Source organism: Hipposideros armiger, unplaced genomic scaffold (assembly GCF_001890085.2).
Source record: "Hipposideros armiger isolate ML-2016 unplaced genomic scaffold, ASM189008v1 scaffold_89, whole genome shotgun sequence".
Classification (NCBI taxonomy): Eukaryota; Metazoa; Chordata; class Mammalia; order Chiroptera; family Hipposideridae; genus Hipposideros; species Hipposideros armiger.
The window spans coordinates 370,286-384,307 of NW_017731439.1; the positions used below are offsets into that span (position 1 = coordinate 370,286).

At 47.8% G+C, this 14,022-nt stretch overlaps 1 protein-coding gene across 2 annotated transcripts; it reads left to right on the forward strand.

Annotated features, from left to right (window-relative positions):
- The first annotated feature begins 1,017 nt into the window (after nt 1–1,017).
- AP5S1 (adaptor related protein complex 5 subunit sigma 1) lies at nt 1,018–8,794 on the forward strand. 2 transcript variants are annotated; one of them, XM_019644570.1, is made up of 3 exons: nt 1,018–1,660; nt 3,132–3,323; nt 4,940–8,794. In XM_019644570.1, the coding sequence occupies exons 2-3, from the start codon at nt 3,148–3,150 to the stop codon at nt 5,364–5,366; spliced, it is 603 nt and encodes a 200-aa protein (XP_019500115.1). In that variant the 5' UTR covers nt 1,018–1,660; nt 3,132–3,147; the 3' UTR covers nt 5,367–8,794. The 2 variants fall into 2 exon arrangements, with proteins under 2 accessions (XP_019500115.1, XP_019500116.1); XM_019644571.1 differs by lacking the exon at nt 1,018–1,660 and adding an exon at nt 1,678–1,904.
- The last annotated feature ends 5,228 nt before the right edge of the window (nt 8,795–14,022 follow it).

The window sequence follows — 14,022 nt, forward strand, 5'->3', positions numbered from 1 at the left end:
GGGACCAGGAATTGGCCAACATCACCCCCAGCCTTGAGGCTGAGGCTCCACACCCTACGGGCCTGCCCTTCTGCCTCCAAATATACTTATGTGTTGACTCTGCGGTCAAAACGCCCACATGCCCTGGCCAGCCCCAGGCCACCTCCTCTAGCCTCTCTTCAGTACCCCATTTCCCAGGTCCTATAGCCATAGGGGCCCAGAGTACAAGCCCTTGGAGGGCCTTGGCTCCACGGTCCATGCCTAGGCTGCCGTGCCCTTCTCCTTCATTTCTTTCGTCACCAAGGAATGTGTTCGAATTGGCTCCAGGCCTGCCCTGTGCATAGTCCTGGAGAGTGACCCTAGGCGCCATACCCAGGTTGGATCTCATAGGAGACACTACTATAGCAGACCCTCATCATGGGTGCAGAGGGGACAACTGAATGCTAATGGGCAGTTTGGGCAAGAAGGCTTCCCCTAAATTTTGGTCTGAGCACGTTTTGGAGAACAAAAAAGGGGAGGAAAGGCACTTCCAGGCTAAGGGAATACACAGTGTGGGAGCTGTGAGGCACAGAACACCGGGACACATCTGGAAAGGCTCCAGCAGTTCAATGTCAAGAGGTAAAGGAGTGTGTGTGTGGGGGGCGGGGAGAGGGGTACCCAGGGCAGGCACTGAGACCCAGGCAGACCTTGGGGGTGGGGGTTGAGGGTAGGGCAAGGGACACAATACCTCTGGGGCAAGCTTCCAGTTGGGGCTTTTACCCTGCTGCAGGGCTCTGGAAGCTAGCATCTGGCAGAGACCCTTTCAGGTTTAAGGTATAAGCCTCTTTACTATGCCTCTGATTCTGATGGCCTCCTTCAAAGAGGGGACACGAAGGGAGCTTGTTAGAGGTAGGAGAGTGAAAGGAAACAGTGGCCAGCCTACTAAACCCCATGGGCTTCACCAGGGCCCAATGAAGTGACTGACATGCCAGGGATACAGAACTGGTGACAGGGTTGGGACCAGAGTTTGAATCGTTTTACTCCAAACCGAGCCCTAGTCTTAATCCACTGCAGGTACCCACAACCCAGAATCTGCTCCCAAAACTACCTAAATATATAAATATTTCCCCCCAAGTCATAATTTTCAAGGAATCTGCATTTTATCAGACGCTTCAATGATTCCCACGCATATTGGCTGGTTTGAGAAGTCGGCTATGCACGTTCAAGCCCCGCGAGCCTCACAAAGTTGGCAGGGGCAGCGGGGTCCGAATCCCGCCCACTGGTGACGATGCGGTCTCCCGGCCTCTACTCAAAGGTCTGTGGGACGGGTCGCTGCGCCCCCTCGCGGCCGCCGGGGAAGGTGGCCTGAGGCTCGGCCGTTCCAGGGCTTCGAGCGGGGACCTCGCGTACCCGGAATGGGAGCGACACGCGGAGCGACGCCGGTAGCTCGGAGCAAGGGGTCGTTTGTCCGATTATAAAGGGCCTCCGTGCCCTGTGCCCGGGCGTCGAAACGTCACCCCCGTTTGGACCCCCGAGCGCCGCACACTGGACGTGAGGGCCCCGCCCGTCCAGCGCGCGTCATCTTCGTGCACGCGCTCGTGACCTGTTTGCGCAGGCGTTCAGGGTCTGCGCAGCTGCCATTACTCCCTCGCTGCCGAGCAAAGCGGCTTGTCAGTAGAAGTCCGCGAGCGCAGAAGGAAGGGTGAGTGCGACGCCTCAGGGAGAGCGGCCCGGGGCTGCAGGGACAGCACACTCGGGGCGGGGTTTCCCGCCTAGGCCTGGCCCACTGGAGCAAGGAACGACAACCCCCAAAATGCACTGCGCTGCAGGTTTGCGCGAGGCAGTGACGTAAAGGTTCTTGGTCGCTACCATTTTCTATGGAGGTGGGGGGACGCGGTGCAGAGGGCTGATGACGCGTTCTTCTTGCTGCTAGAGAGTCACTGGAGGTCAGTGGACCTCGGTTCTCAAAGCGCCTTTGGAACCTTCCTGTTTGACCAATTTAAACCGTGTATCTATTTACCCTTAACTACAGATATCTGCAGTAGTCTTTTTTAAAAAGATTTTATTGGGGATCTGGGGGAGGGGAACAGCATTGGGGAATGGGGAAGAGGACCGACAAGTTGCTACCTTTTTGTTCTGCAGTCTAATTGTGCAGGGCATCGTTTCACTGGCTCATGTTGGTATTGTGATCATTGCGCTCTTCCCAACTGAGGCAGATCTGTCGCTGGCCAGTGGACAGCCGCTCTCAGCGGCTCAAGGCTATTCATGCCGGCTGCCGGCCACTCATGGTAACTTACAGCAGCCCACTGCACCTGCACTGCAGCCTACGTCCCTGGCGACTCACAGCAGCCTAGCACCAGGTGGAGCTGCTGCTGTTGTCACCATCTTAGCTATAGAGGGCGCAGTGTCACTGGCCCATGTGGGATTCGAACCGGCCGCCCTGCTGCTCAGAGCTCGTGCTCCCAAGACAACTCTTAACCAATGAGCCACTTGGCCGGCCTCAAGAATTTTTTGTAAAGAACTCCCGTGTAACCTTTGATAATTTATTGGGTTGTCGGAAAAGTCATGACACATTTTTGCAACGAAAAGCATAGAAAAAATAAGTCATGACTTTTCCGACAACCCAATAGTTACAGATATGAAGCCCCTTTACATTTAGAGGTATATCAGTGTGTATTCTCTAAAACCAAAGACATTCCTCTACGTTTAAAATCAGGAAACATTGATCAAATCTATTATCTAACTTGTCCATGTTTAAATGCTCCCTGTTGTCCAAATAATGCTCTTTATTGAAACTACCTTTTTCTTGGCCTAGAATCCCATCCAGGAACACAGGTTGTGTCTTTAGTCTCCTTCAGTCTGGAGCAGCTCCCCAGCTTCCTTTGACTCTCATAACTTTGACACTTTTGAAGATTCTTGGCCAGTTGTTTTTTAGAACTGAGTTTGGGGTTATCAGGTTTCTTCACCACCAGACTGTTTTAGGCATCGGTGGTGCTGACCAGACTCATTTAAAGGCTGGGGGTGTTTTGGGTGGCAGAGGAGGATCAGTGAATGACCAGCCACGCCAGCCTCCAAACATACTGCCTGATCCTGCTAGACCAGACCCTTTCTGTGGTTGCCTCCTCTGCTGGGGTTTCATGCTCATCTCACCGAGGTCTCTGGCTTCCCTGTAGCACCCACCCTGGAGCCATGGTCCACGCCTTCCTCATCCACACCTTGAGGGTCCCACAGGCCGAGAACACGGGACTTTGCCGAGTGCTCTACTCCTGCGTTTTTGGTGCCGAGAATTCACCCGATGACCCACGGCCACATGGTGCTGAGAGGGACAGGCTCCTCCGCAAGGAGCAGATTTTGGCCGTGGCCAGGTAACCACACAGCTCAACCTAGCCCAGCCCAGCCCAGCCCCACACATTCATTGAACACACACTGGATTGTTATATGTTTTTGGAGTGGAGAAACGGGAGGACTAAGAAACGGAGAGAAAGTTTTAGAGTAGTGTTTTCCAAAGAGTCTTCCACAGTTGTTCACAAGTGTTACATGGAAAAGGCTTACAGAAAATAATAATGCTGTTACTATTACTATTATAGCTAGTTTTATTGAGCCTGAATTGTGTGCTAAGCATTTATATTCTGAGCATTTCATGTATATTAACTCAGTCATTGTAACAGTGTTTTGAGGTAGGTACAGTTATTGTTTCCACCTTACAGATAAGTAAACAGAGTTACAGAGTTGCAGGAACTTAATCTGCACATGGTTATGCAGCTAGAAAGCAGTGTAACTTGGATTTGATTGTAGGCATGCAAACCCTAGTACAGATTAGATATACAGTACATCCCTGACTTACGAGCATTCGAGTTGCAAACTCACAGACACAAACAGACCTCCTCGCATTACTAACATTCATAGATGCGAACAAATCGCGGAAGTAGCTCACGTGTCTGCCAGACATTGTCACAGTTGTGCTGCTGTGTGCTTACTGTACAGTGCGATAGTGTACAGTAGTACAGTGCTCAATCAGAGCCCAGGATGTCCGGAAGCAAGAGGAAAAGCGGTGGTGATGTGGAGGGGACTGCTAGGAAGTGCAGACTCACTTTGTCAGACTTATGAACGAATCTGACTTACGTTCTCCCGGAACGGAACTCGTTCGCAAGTCGGAGACTTACTGTACTTTGTAGTACAGGACTTCTCAGGGCCATTGGTATTCCCATAGACTTTGTAATCTCTAAGAAGGAGAGAAAATGTGGTACATGGGAACTCTGCCCAGAGCCTCCTGAAAGCCTGGGATCCACAGAGCACAAATTAGGAAACTGTTCCAGATTGGGTAGCCCGCCTTGGACCTTCCCATTCCAGATGGAGCCGGCAGGTGCCAGAATCTCCTGGTCCCTCTGTGGACTGGGTGGTGGATTAATACTCCAGGGCAGTCCTGTGCCCGCCTCCTGCCATCCCCTTGTTCCTCTGGGCCTCCTCCCCGTCTTGTGGCACAGAAAATCAAACAGATACCTTTAAGACCAGCCTGTGCACAGCACAAATTAGAGAGAAGCTCAGAAGAGATCAGAGAATGCTTTCAAAAGCCTGGATGGCCAAGTGGAAGGTCTTTTCTTTTTTATTTGGAGAGGGTTGCAGAATGGGATGAGGGTGGAGAGGTTGGACGGCCTGGGTTGGATGTGGCTGTTACACTTCTCATTAGTTGCTTTTCTTTATGTTGAGGAGGCCTTCTTCCCCTGGTACCCTTTTCCAACCCAAGGAGCTATGTTCGAAACCTGCCTTCTCTTGGCCACACTGAGTGAAGTGGTTCAGGGCCTGGAGTCTGGAGCCTGGATTCCTGTTCCAGCTCACACTTCCTTCTCTGTGGCCCTGGGCAGATCACTTACTCTCTCTGGAGCTCAGTTTCTACTTCTGAGATATGGGGATAATGGCAGCTCCCAGCTTTAGGGGTGGTCATGAGGATGACAGAAGTTGGTGACTCACCCACTTTCCACAGGCAGGTGGAGTCCATGTGCCAGCTGCAGCAGCAGGCATCCGGCCGGCCCCCTACAGACCTGCAGCCCCAGTCCTCAGATGAGCCAGTGCCCCTGCATGAGGCCCCACATGGGGCCTTCCGCCTGGAGGCAGGGGACCCGTTCCAGGAGTCTCGGACAGTGGTGTGGCTGGGTGTGCTCTCATTAGGCTTTGCTCTAGTGCTGGATGCCCATGAGAACCTTCTACTGGCCGAGGGCACGCTTCGGCTGCTGGCTCGCCTCCTCCTCGACCACCTCCGGCTGCTGGCCCCTGGCGCCAACGTCCTGCTGCGGGCTGACCGCATCGAAGGCATCCTTGTCCGCTTCCTGCCTCACGGTCAGCTGCTCTTCCTGAACGACCAGTTTGTCCAAAGTCTGGAGAAAGAATTCAGTGCTGCCTTGCCCCGCTGACCCCTCACTGGGATGGGACTTTTTGAGAGGGCAAGGAGAGAATGGGGCTGTTCGAACACACACTGCCAGGTGAAACTTGGCATTTGCCTCCTGCTCAGCCTGCTCCCAACTCTGGTGTGCTGCCACACCCAGGACAAGTGGATGGGACAAGGTGGCAGAAAAGGTGGAGGGGAGGAATCACAGAATATTCTGTGCCTGGAGCTGCCGCATGACTTATTTAGACTGCTGCTGTGGGCCAGCCCTGCTTGTATTTAACCCTACTTCTCCCATCCCCACCAGCTAGCCCCAGTGCTGGGGCAGTGAGGAACGGCTACCTGGAACTCAGCCCACCTTCTTCCAAACCCACAGTCATCACAGTGCGAAAGGATTCTGAGACTCCCAGGGTGGGGCATCTGGCCCCTGCCTTTGCACCCACTTAAGCAACATCATCAATAAAGATTTTGTCGGTGATGACCTGCTTGGTGTCCAGCCCCACCACAGTTCACAGATGTGTCAGTCGTTCACCAGGGGAGGATTCTGTAGGTCCTTTTGGGCCCAGCCCATGCCCATCAGGCAGCCTTGAGATAATGATGGGCTTCCCATGTCCACAGGGAGACAAAGTGCCATCAGATGGGTGCAAGAAGTCTGGCCTGGATGATGTTATCTTGTTCATTCTGAATTCAAAGCACCAACTGTGATTTCACCCTCCATTTCTGTGAATTTGATAACTGCATATGCGCCTGTTAGTAAGTGCCTCTGTATGGCCCTGAGCTGGGTGTTTGAGCCTTTGTGGTCAAGGTTGCCCCCTCTGTCTCCTTAGGTGCCTCCTTTGGATGGTAGCACTTGCTTCCTCTACCACAATGTGGTGATTTGGTGTGGATTCCTGAGAAGCAGAGCCTGAGATAAGGATTAGGTGCAAGCGCTTTATGTGGGAGGTGATCCCAGGAAGCACTGGAGGGGGAGGTAGCCCATACAGATGCATTATCAGGTGGGGTTGGGGTAGGGAGCTTAGTGCCTCTGGGGACCAGTGCTCAACAGTCCTCTCTGAACATCACTTGAGTGAGAGCACATGGGTGTTGGCTGCTCCCTTCAGTCAGTGGTCGTGAGTTGGTCCCAGGGCAAGTTCCCCGGCTCTTCCCCCAGAAAAAGCTCTCAGGCCCTGGGACTGCCTGAGCAATGGTCAGGCCCAAAGGGATATGAGCGGGGCACCAAAATGCTGTTAGGGAGTCTTTAATCAGTTGTTCCTAGTGGTGGTTCAGAATAATTTCATTGGAAAAAAACCTCACCTTACATCTATTTTTATAATCTGCTCTGTTATTTGTGAGGTGTGACTTTCTTGCATGGGCAGAACAAGCCTCTTCCTAGGCAGTCAGGGTGCTGGTGTCAGCCCCATTTTATACGTGCCAAGCATCAGTTGCCCTTTGGCATCCAGGAAGGACCCACCTGTACCCACTTAGGAGGCAGCGCCTGTAATTGGGGTTTTGCCCTTCCGAGTCTGCAGCCAAGGTCACCAACCATGCTGTGCCTTCCATCACTACTATCACCATTGGGACGAGGCCACCTTCTCCACAAATCACGTTGACCTTGAAGACCTAAAGGGACCTCAGGCTGTGTGTGGCAAGCCATGCTACCGGAAATGTCCCGCAGGTTCCCAGTGGGACACTTCTACCTTGTACAGCTTGCTCTTCTAGGCCGCCCCTCTCCTCATTCTGGGCTGGTGGTCCTGGTGGAGTGACCATGTTTTCACAAAAGCAGACCCCTCTGGCCTCTGCTGAAAGGCCCAAGCTTGGCTAGTCGGAAACCTTTCTGCCTATTCTTCATACTGAACTTGAGGAAGAGACTGAGACCAGCTCCCTTGAAAGCTGTGGGAAATTGGGATTAAGTGGGCTGATGGCCTTACTTCCCACGAGTAGAGGAAACGTGCAGGGAATGGCAGTGACTGAGACCCTGCCCTGGAGTCACTGAGCCCCTGGTTTTTATTGTTCTAGATGCCCAGTTAGTACCCAGATTTCCTTAACCCCGAAGCTTGCCCAGTACCCTTTCCGTACATTACCAGTTTTGGCCCAGCACCTCTGAGCCAGGGTTCCACCGCGACTTTTTAAGCTTACCTCACATTCATCGAGCCTGCCTGGGGCCTGACACTGCTAAGTGCTATGTAGGGTACAAGATGCCCCCAAGGGTCCAGGAGAGAGAGAGAGAGCTGGGCACAGATGCCTGCTATGCAAGCAGCATAGATTGACCATCACTGAATTGATCCAAAGTGCTCTAAACATCCAAAGGATTTTCGCCTATATTATCTCCTAGGAGTTTTATAGTTTTGTTTATTACATTTAGGTTTACAATCCATTTTGAGGTAATTTTTGTGAAGGTTGTAAGTTTTGTGTCTACATTGATTTTTGTTTTGGTTTTTTTTTTGTATTGATGTCCAGTTGTTCTAGCACTATTTGTATTGCCTTTGCTCCTTCATTAAAGATCAATTGACTATATTTATGTGGGTCTATATCTGGGCCGTCTTCCAGTCCATTGACGTATTTCTTCATTCTTTCACCAATACCACACTGTCTGATTACTGTAGCTTTATAATAAACCTTGAAGTTGGGTAGTGTCACCTTTTTTCTTCTCCTTCAATATTGAGTTGATCTTTCGCCTCTCTACATAAACTTTAGAATCAGCTTGTCAATATACACTAATTAACTTGCTGGATTTTGAGTGGGATTGTTGTGTTTAATCTATAGATCTGGTTGGGAAGAACTGACATCTTGACAGTACTGAGTCTTCCTGTCCATGAACAGGGAATATCTCTCCATTTATTTAGTTCTTTGCTCTCTTTCATCAGAGTTTTGTAGTTTTTCTCATATAGATCTTGTACATATTTTGTTAGATTTATACCTAAGTATTTCATTTTGTGTGTGTGTGGTGCAGAACATAAGTGACTCTGTCTTAAAGCTAATCCGCCATCTTGACATCTGGGTGAACCTGGACCCTTGAGCCCTCCCACTTCCCCTATGAGCTCTGGCATATGAACACAGAGCTCTGGGCTGATCACAGGACTCCCATTTATTTGCTCTCTGAAGCGGGGCACCCTCTATATTTCTCTTAACTTGTTCTGGCACTAGAGCCTCTCGGCTCCTGGTCCCTTTGATTATCCATACATTCTCACTGCTTTTTGCTATAAAAAACAGAGTCTGGGGGGTGGAAGGCATGGGGAACCATTCATCTTGCTGCCTCCTGAGACTGCTTTCTGTGTGAAAGTTCCCTATTAAATTCTTTAAAACTGCAAGCTGGACTTGTCTGCCTCATTCTTTGGCCTCTTGGCTCCTTCAGCCACTTTGCATACATGGCCCTTTCACAAAACAGGTATTAATGTAAATGGTAATGTTTTTTATTTCAAATTCCACTTGTTCATTGTTGGTGTAGAGGGAAGTGAATGAATTCTGAATATTAACCTTATATCCTGCAACCTTGCTATGACTGTTTATTAGTTTCAAAAGTTTTTATGTTGATTCAGATTTTCTACATAGACAATCATGTCATCTGTAAACAGATACAGTTTTATTTCTTTCCAATCTATATACCTTTTCTTGTCTTATTGCATTAACTAGGACTTCTAGTACAATGTTAAAAAGGAATGGTGAGTGGGACATCCTTGCCTTGTTCCTGATGTTAGTGGGAAAGCTTCTAGTTCCTCGCCATTAAGTATGATGTTAGCTGTAGGTTTTTGTAGATACTCTTTATGAAGTTGAGGAAGTTCCCCATTATTCCTAGTTTTCTGAGAGGTTTTTTTTTTTTTTAAAAGATTTTTATTGGGGAATTGGGGGGATGGGAACAGTGCTGGGGAATTGGGGAAAGGGGAACAGACAAGTTGCTGTCCTTTTGTTCTTCAATCTAGTTGTGGAGGATGTTGCTTCACTGGCCCAAGTTGGCACCATCATTGCGCTCTTCTCTGGCGAGGCAGATCAGTCGCCGGCTTCTGGACGGCCGCTCACTGCGGCTGCTGGCCACACATGGTAGCCCATGGCAATCCACTGCCACAGGGACTGCAGCCCACGCCGTCACCGGCGACTCAGGCAGCCCAGCTCCAGGTTGAGCTGTTGTTCAGCATCTTAGCTGTGGAGGGCAGTGTTACTGGCCCTCATATGTGGGATCCGAACCGGGGCCCTCTGGCATCCCAAGCGAGTTCTTAACCATCGCGCCACTCGGCCGGCCCCCTGAGAGTTTTTATTATGAATGGATGTTGGATTTTATCAAGTACTCTTTCTGTATCTATTGAAATGATCATGAGATTTTTCTTTTTTAGTCTGTTGATGTGATGGATTACATTAATTAATTTAAAAATGTTGAACCAACCTTGCATACCTGGGATAAATCCCACTGTATAATTCTTTTTATACATTGTTGGATTCATTTGCTAATATTTTGTTGAGGACTTTTACATATATATCCATGAGCAATATTGATCTGTTGTTTTCTTTTTTTGTAATGTCTTTGTCTGGTTTTGGTATTGGGGCAATGCTGGCCTCATAGAATGAGTTGGGAAGTATTCCCTCTACTTCTATATTCTGGAAGAGATTTTAGAAACTTGGTATATTTTCTTCCTTAAATGTTTGGCAGAATTACTAGTGAACCTACCTGGGTCAGCCTTGAGTTTTTAACATGTTTATTTTATTTTATTTATTTTAAAATTTTTATTGGGGAACAGCCATGGTCATTGGTTACGTATTACTTTCATGCTACAATGGCATAGTTGACTCTTTTAAGGAGGGCACAGCTCACAGTGGCCCATGCGGGGATCGAACCGGCAACCTTGGTGTTAGCAGCACCACGCTGTAACCAACTGAGTTAACCAGTCACCCCAACATGTTTATTTTTTCAATTAAATGTTATTTTCCAAACAGGTAACATGGTTTAGAAAATCAAAATGATAAGTTTTCACTGAAAAACTTGCTTCCACCTCTGTCTCTATCCACTCTGTTCTCCCTACTGCCCCAATGGAGAAGGTTTCCTACATGTCTTTTTATCTCTCTTTATATAAATATAAGCAAATATGAACATATGTTTTTATTCTACTTCCTGCCTGTACTGTTTTTGTATCCAATAGGTTGCCTACTATTTTTTTTAAAAAAGATTTTATTGGGGAATTGGGGGATGGAAACAGCGTTGGGGAATCGGGGAAGGGGAAGAGACAAGTTGCTGTCCTTTTGTTCTTCAGTCTAGTTGTGGAGGACATCGCTTCACTGGCCCAAGTTGGCACCATCATTGCGCTCTTCTCGGGCGAGGCAGATCGATCGCGGCTTCTGTAGGGCCGCTCACGGCGGCTGCTGGCCGCTCACACTGGCTGCTGGCTACACACGGTAGCCCATGGCAACCCACTGCAGCAGGGGCTGCAGCCTACGCCATCGCCAGCGACTCACGGCAGCCCAGCTCCAGGTTGAGCTGTTGTTCAGCATCTTAGCTGTAGAGGGCAGTGTCACTGGCCCTCATATGTGGGATCCGAACCGGGGCCCTCTGGCGTCCCAAGCCAGCTCTTAACCAACGCAACACTCAGCCGGCCCACTGCCTACTATTTATAGGATTCTGTGCTTGCTTGTTTCACTTAACAGTGTGTACTGGATATCTTTTCATAGCTATACATAGTGTTCTTATGCTTTTTTATTCTTATCCATTGGGTGGATATAACAAACCTAACAATTCTGTGAAATATTTCACATTTACAAAAAGGTGCTTAAAATTATATAATGAGCATCCAAGTACCTATTATTCAACTTCAGGGGGGAAAAAAACAGCATTTACTCATTAATTTCTGCTTGTATTTTCATTAAGTCCTTCTGTTTTCATTTGGTTTATCTGTAACTCTCTTTAAGGGTGCTTAATTCTTTTGTTTTCAATGTTTTTTAAAAAGTTGGTATTAGTGTTTAAGTTATGAATTTTCCTGTGACCACTGCTTTGGCTGTATCTCATAGTTTATGACATAGATTGTGTTTTCTAGAAAATCTTAAGTTTTAGATTTTTTCCTCTTTGATTCTCTATTTGTACATGACCTCATAAGAACAATGTCCCTGAGTTCTTGGATGTTCAGGAAAAACTTTTTGGAACCTTTATACTTGATCTTTTTGCCTGGGTACTCCAAAGATTCTTTATTTTCCAGTAACATTACTAGAATATACCTTGTAGTGTAAACATGTTGTGCTTTTTTTTCAAATGTAGATTGAAATCCTTTTTTATTTCAGAAACATTTTCCTGAATTATATCTTTAAATAGCTATTATAGTTCGTTGTTTTTGTTTCTTCAGAGATTCCAATGATGCACTAGTTGGCTCTCCTTTGCCTGTCATTCATAGCTATCTCCACCCCACCCTCAATCTTTTTAAAGGTACGGACCCCAGAAAGCACCAGAAAAAAAACCCAAAAACCCACTTCCTGAGGATGTATTTCTTATTTTCAATGAGGTAGGAACCGCAGGGAAAAGCCCCACAGTATCCAGTTCAACCCAGTTTAACCCAGTTTAACCAGCTTAACCTAGGAGAGAGCCTGCCCGCAGGCTATGAAGTTCATGAGGCTCAGATTCCATGTTTCCCCGAAAATAAGACTGGGTCTTATATTAATTTTTACTTCAAAAGATGCATTTTATTCATTTATTCACGTATATAAATCTACATTTATTCAACTACAGTCATGTCTGGCTGATGATCTTAACTGGGGCTCATTTGGGGGTAGGGCTTATATTACAAGCACTCTGAAAATCACGCTAGGGCTTATTTTCCAGTTAGGTCTCATTTTGGGGAAAACATGGTTTCTGCTTTGTGGACGTTCCAGGGCCCCCACCCTGGTGGGGCTAATCCATCCCTTAGTATTCTAATGCCAGTTGCTTAATCCCTCATCCTCTCTGCAGTGGGACCCTCAGTACTGCGCCAGCACATCACATATCTCTCTGAGATGGCATCTCATCTTCTGCTTAAGTCTCACTTGGGTCTCAAGATGTGGCTCCTCCCATCGCTCTGCCTTGCTGTCTCTCCCTTGAGTCCCCCAGAGAAGCAGGCATTTGGAAATAGCAGACATTTACTAAAGTTTAGGGGGATAGAGGAGCGTTATCTTAAAGAATGACAGAGCAAAAAACTTAAGATTTATTGTTAGACACTCCTGTTCCCTGAGTCTCTTGACCATTTCCCCAAAGGGGCTTTCTCACTCTCTCTCTTAGTCTCCCCGCTCCCCCCCAACTCCCAAGGCCTTGGCCTCCCATCAACTTTTAGTCTGCTCCCTTATTTTTAATTTTTTTATTAGAAATTATTTTTCTTTATTTTTCTTTTTTGCTCTGTTGTTCTTTAAGAATGAATGAATGCATGAATGAATAGGTTGTTTATAGGAGCTAAGGACTCTGCAACATCACCATGTGACAACTTTTTCTTTCTCATAGGAAGCAGATAGAAGCAATAGACTGTGTCTGTTATTTCTCAAGGATGATAGCTCAGGACCACGTGTCCCTTTCCTAAATGATAACCTGTTCGTGACAGCAAAGGAAGCAATCATGTACTATGATGAAGAAACCAGAATAATGATTGGGGTGGAGATTGATAAGGAAGAATTGCAAGGGAACTTTCTGGGGAGATGGAAAATAATCCTGATCTTGATCTAGGTACTGGTTTCACAGGTATTTATTATACTTGGATAAAAATTAATCAAATTGCACCCTGAAGATTGACGTGTTTTATGGAATGTAAATTATGCTTCAGGAAACAAAACTCCAAGTTTCCAAATTTCCTGCTACATGGTCCCCTCTCTTAAGAAGTTACGCTGGCTTGCCTTCTACACCACTGTTAATGAATAGGAGTGACCTTTTCCCTCAGTGTTCTGAAAGAGGGCAGAGTTACGATTCAGTATTGCCACAGGCCTATGATTTCTGCCTCTAGGAAAGGTGAGTAAAGTGGTCAGAACTCCTCGCCTCTCTGAAACAGTCACAATGCCTGTGACTTTGGGTTTACAAAGCCTGGCAGTAGTCAGAATGACATCTTTTATGTCCACTCCAATTATACAAGCCCCCCAGCTTAAGGGTCCAGAAATCTTTTTTTTTTTTTTTAAGATTTTATTGGGGAATGGGAGAGGGGAACAGTGTTGGGGAATTGGGGTAGGGGACCAGCCAAGTTGTTGTTCTTCAATCTTCGTTGTGGAGGGCGCCAGTTGCCATGTGACTTCCCGTCGGCAGCTCGTGGCCTCTAAGCTCAAGGTGCTGTGTTCAGTCTTAGTTGTGGGTGGGCGTAGCCACCATCCCATGCGGGAGTCAAACCAGCAGCCTTGTTGTTAAGAATGCACACTCTATCCACTGAGCCACCCAGGTGGCAGCTCAGCTCAAGGTGCTGAGTTCAGTCTTAGTTGCAGGCGGGCGTAGTCCACCATCGAATACGCAGTCTTGTTGTTAGGAGCATGTGCTCTCATCGCCTGAGCCATCCTGCCACCTGTTGACAGCTCAGCAGCAGCTCAGCTCTGGCACAGCTCACTGGCCTATGTGGGAATCGAACCGGTGGCCCTGTTGCTCAGAGATCGCGCTCTTAAGCTAATTCTTTTTTTAAAGGATATTTATTGGGGGATGGAAACAGACAAGTTGCTGCCGTTTTGTTCTTCAGTCTAGTTGTGGAGGACGTTGCTTCACTGGCCCAAGTTGGCACCATCATTGCGCTCTTCCCGGG

Coding starts and splice junctions, on each gene's coding strand:
- AP5S1 (XM_019644570.1), top strand. CDS start 3,148: ATGGTCCACGCCTTCCTCATCCACACCTTGAGGGTCCCACAGGCCGAG. Junction 3,324..4,939: donor CAGATTTTGGCCGTGGCCAG/GTAACCACACAG, acceptor CACTTTCCACAG/GCAGGTGGAGTCCATGTGCC.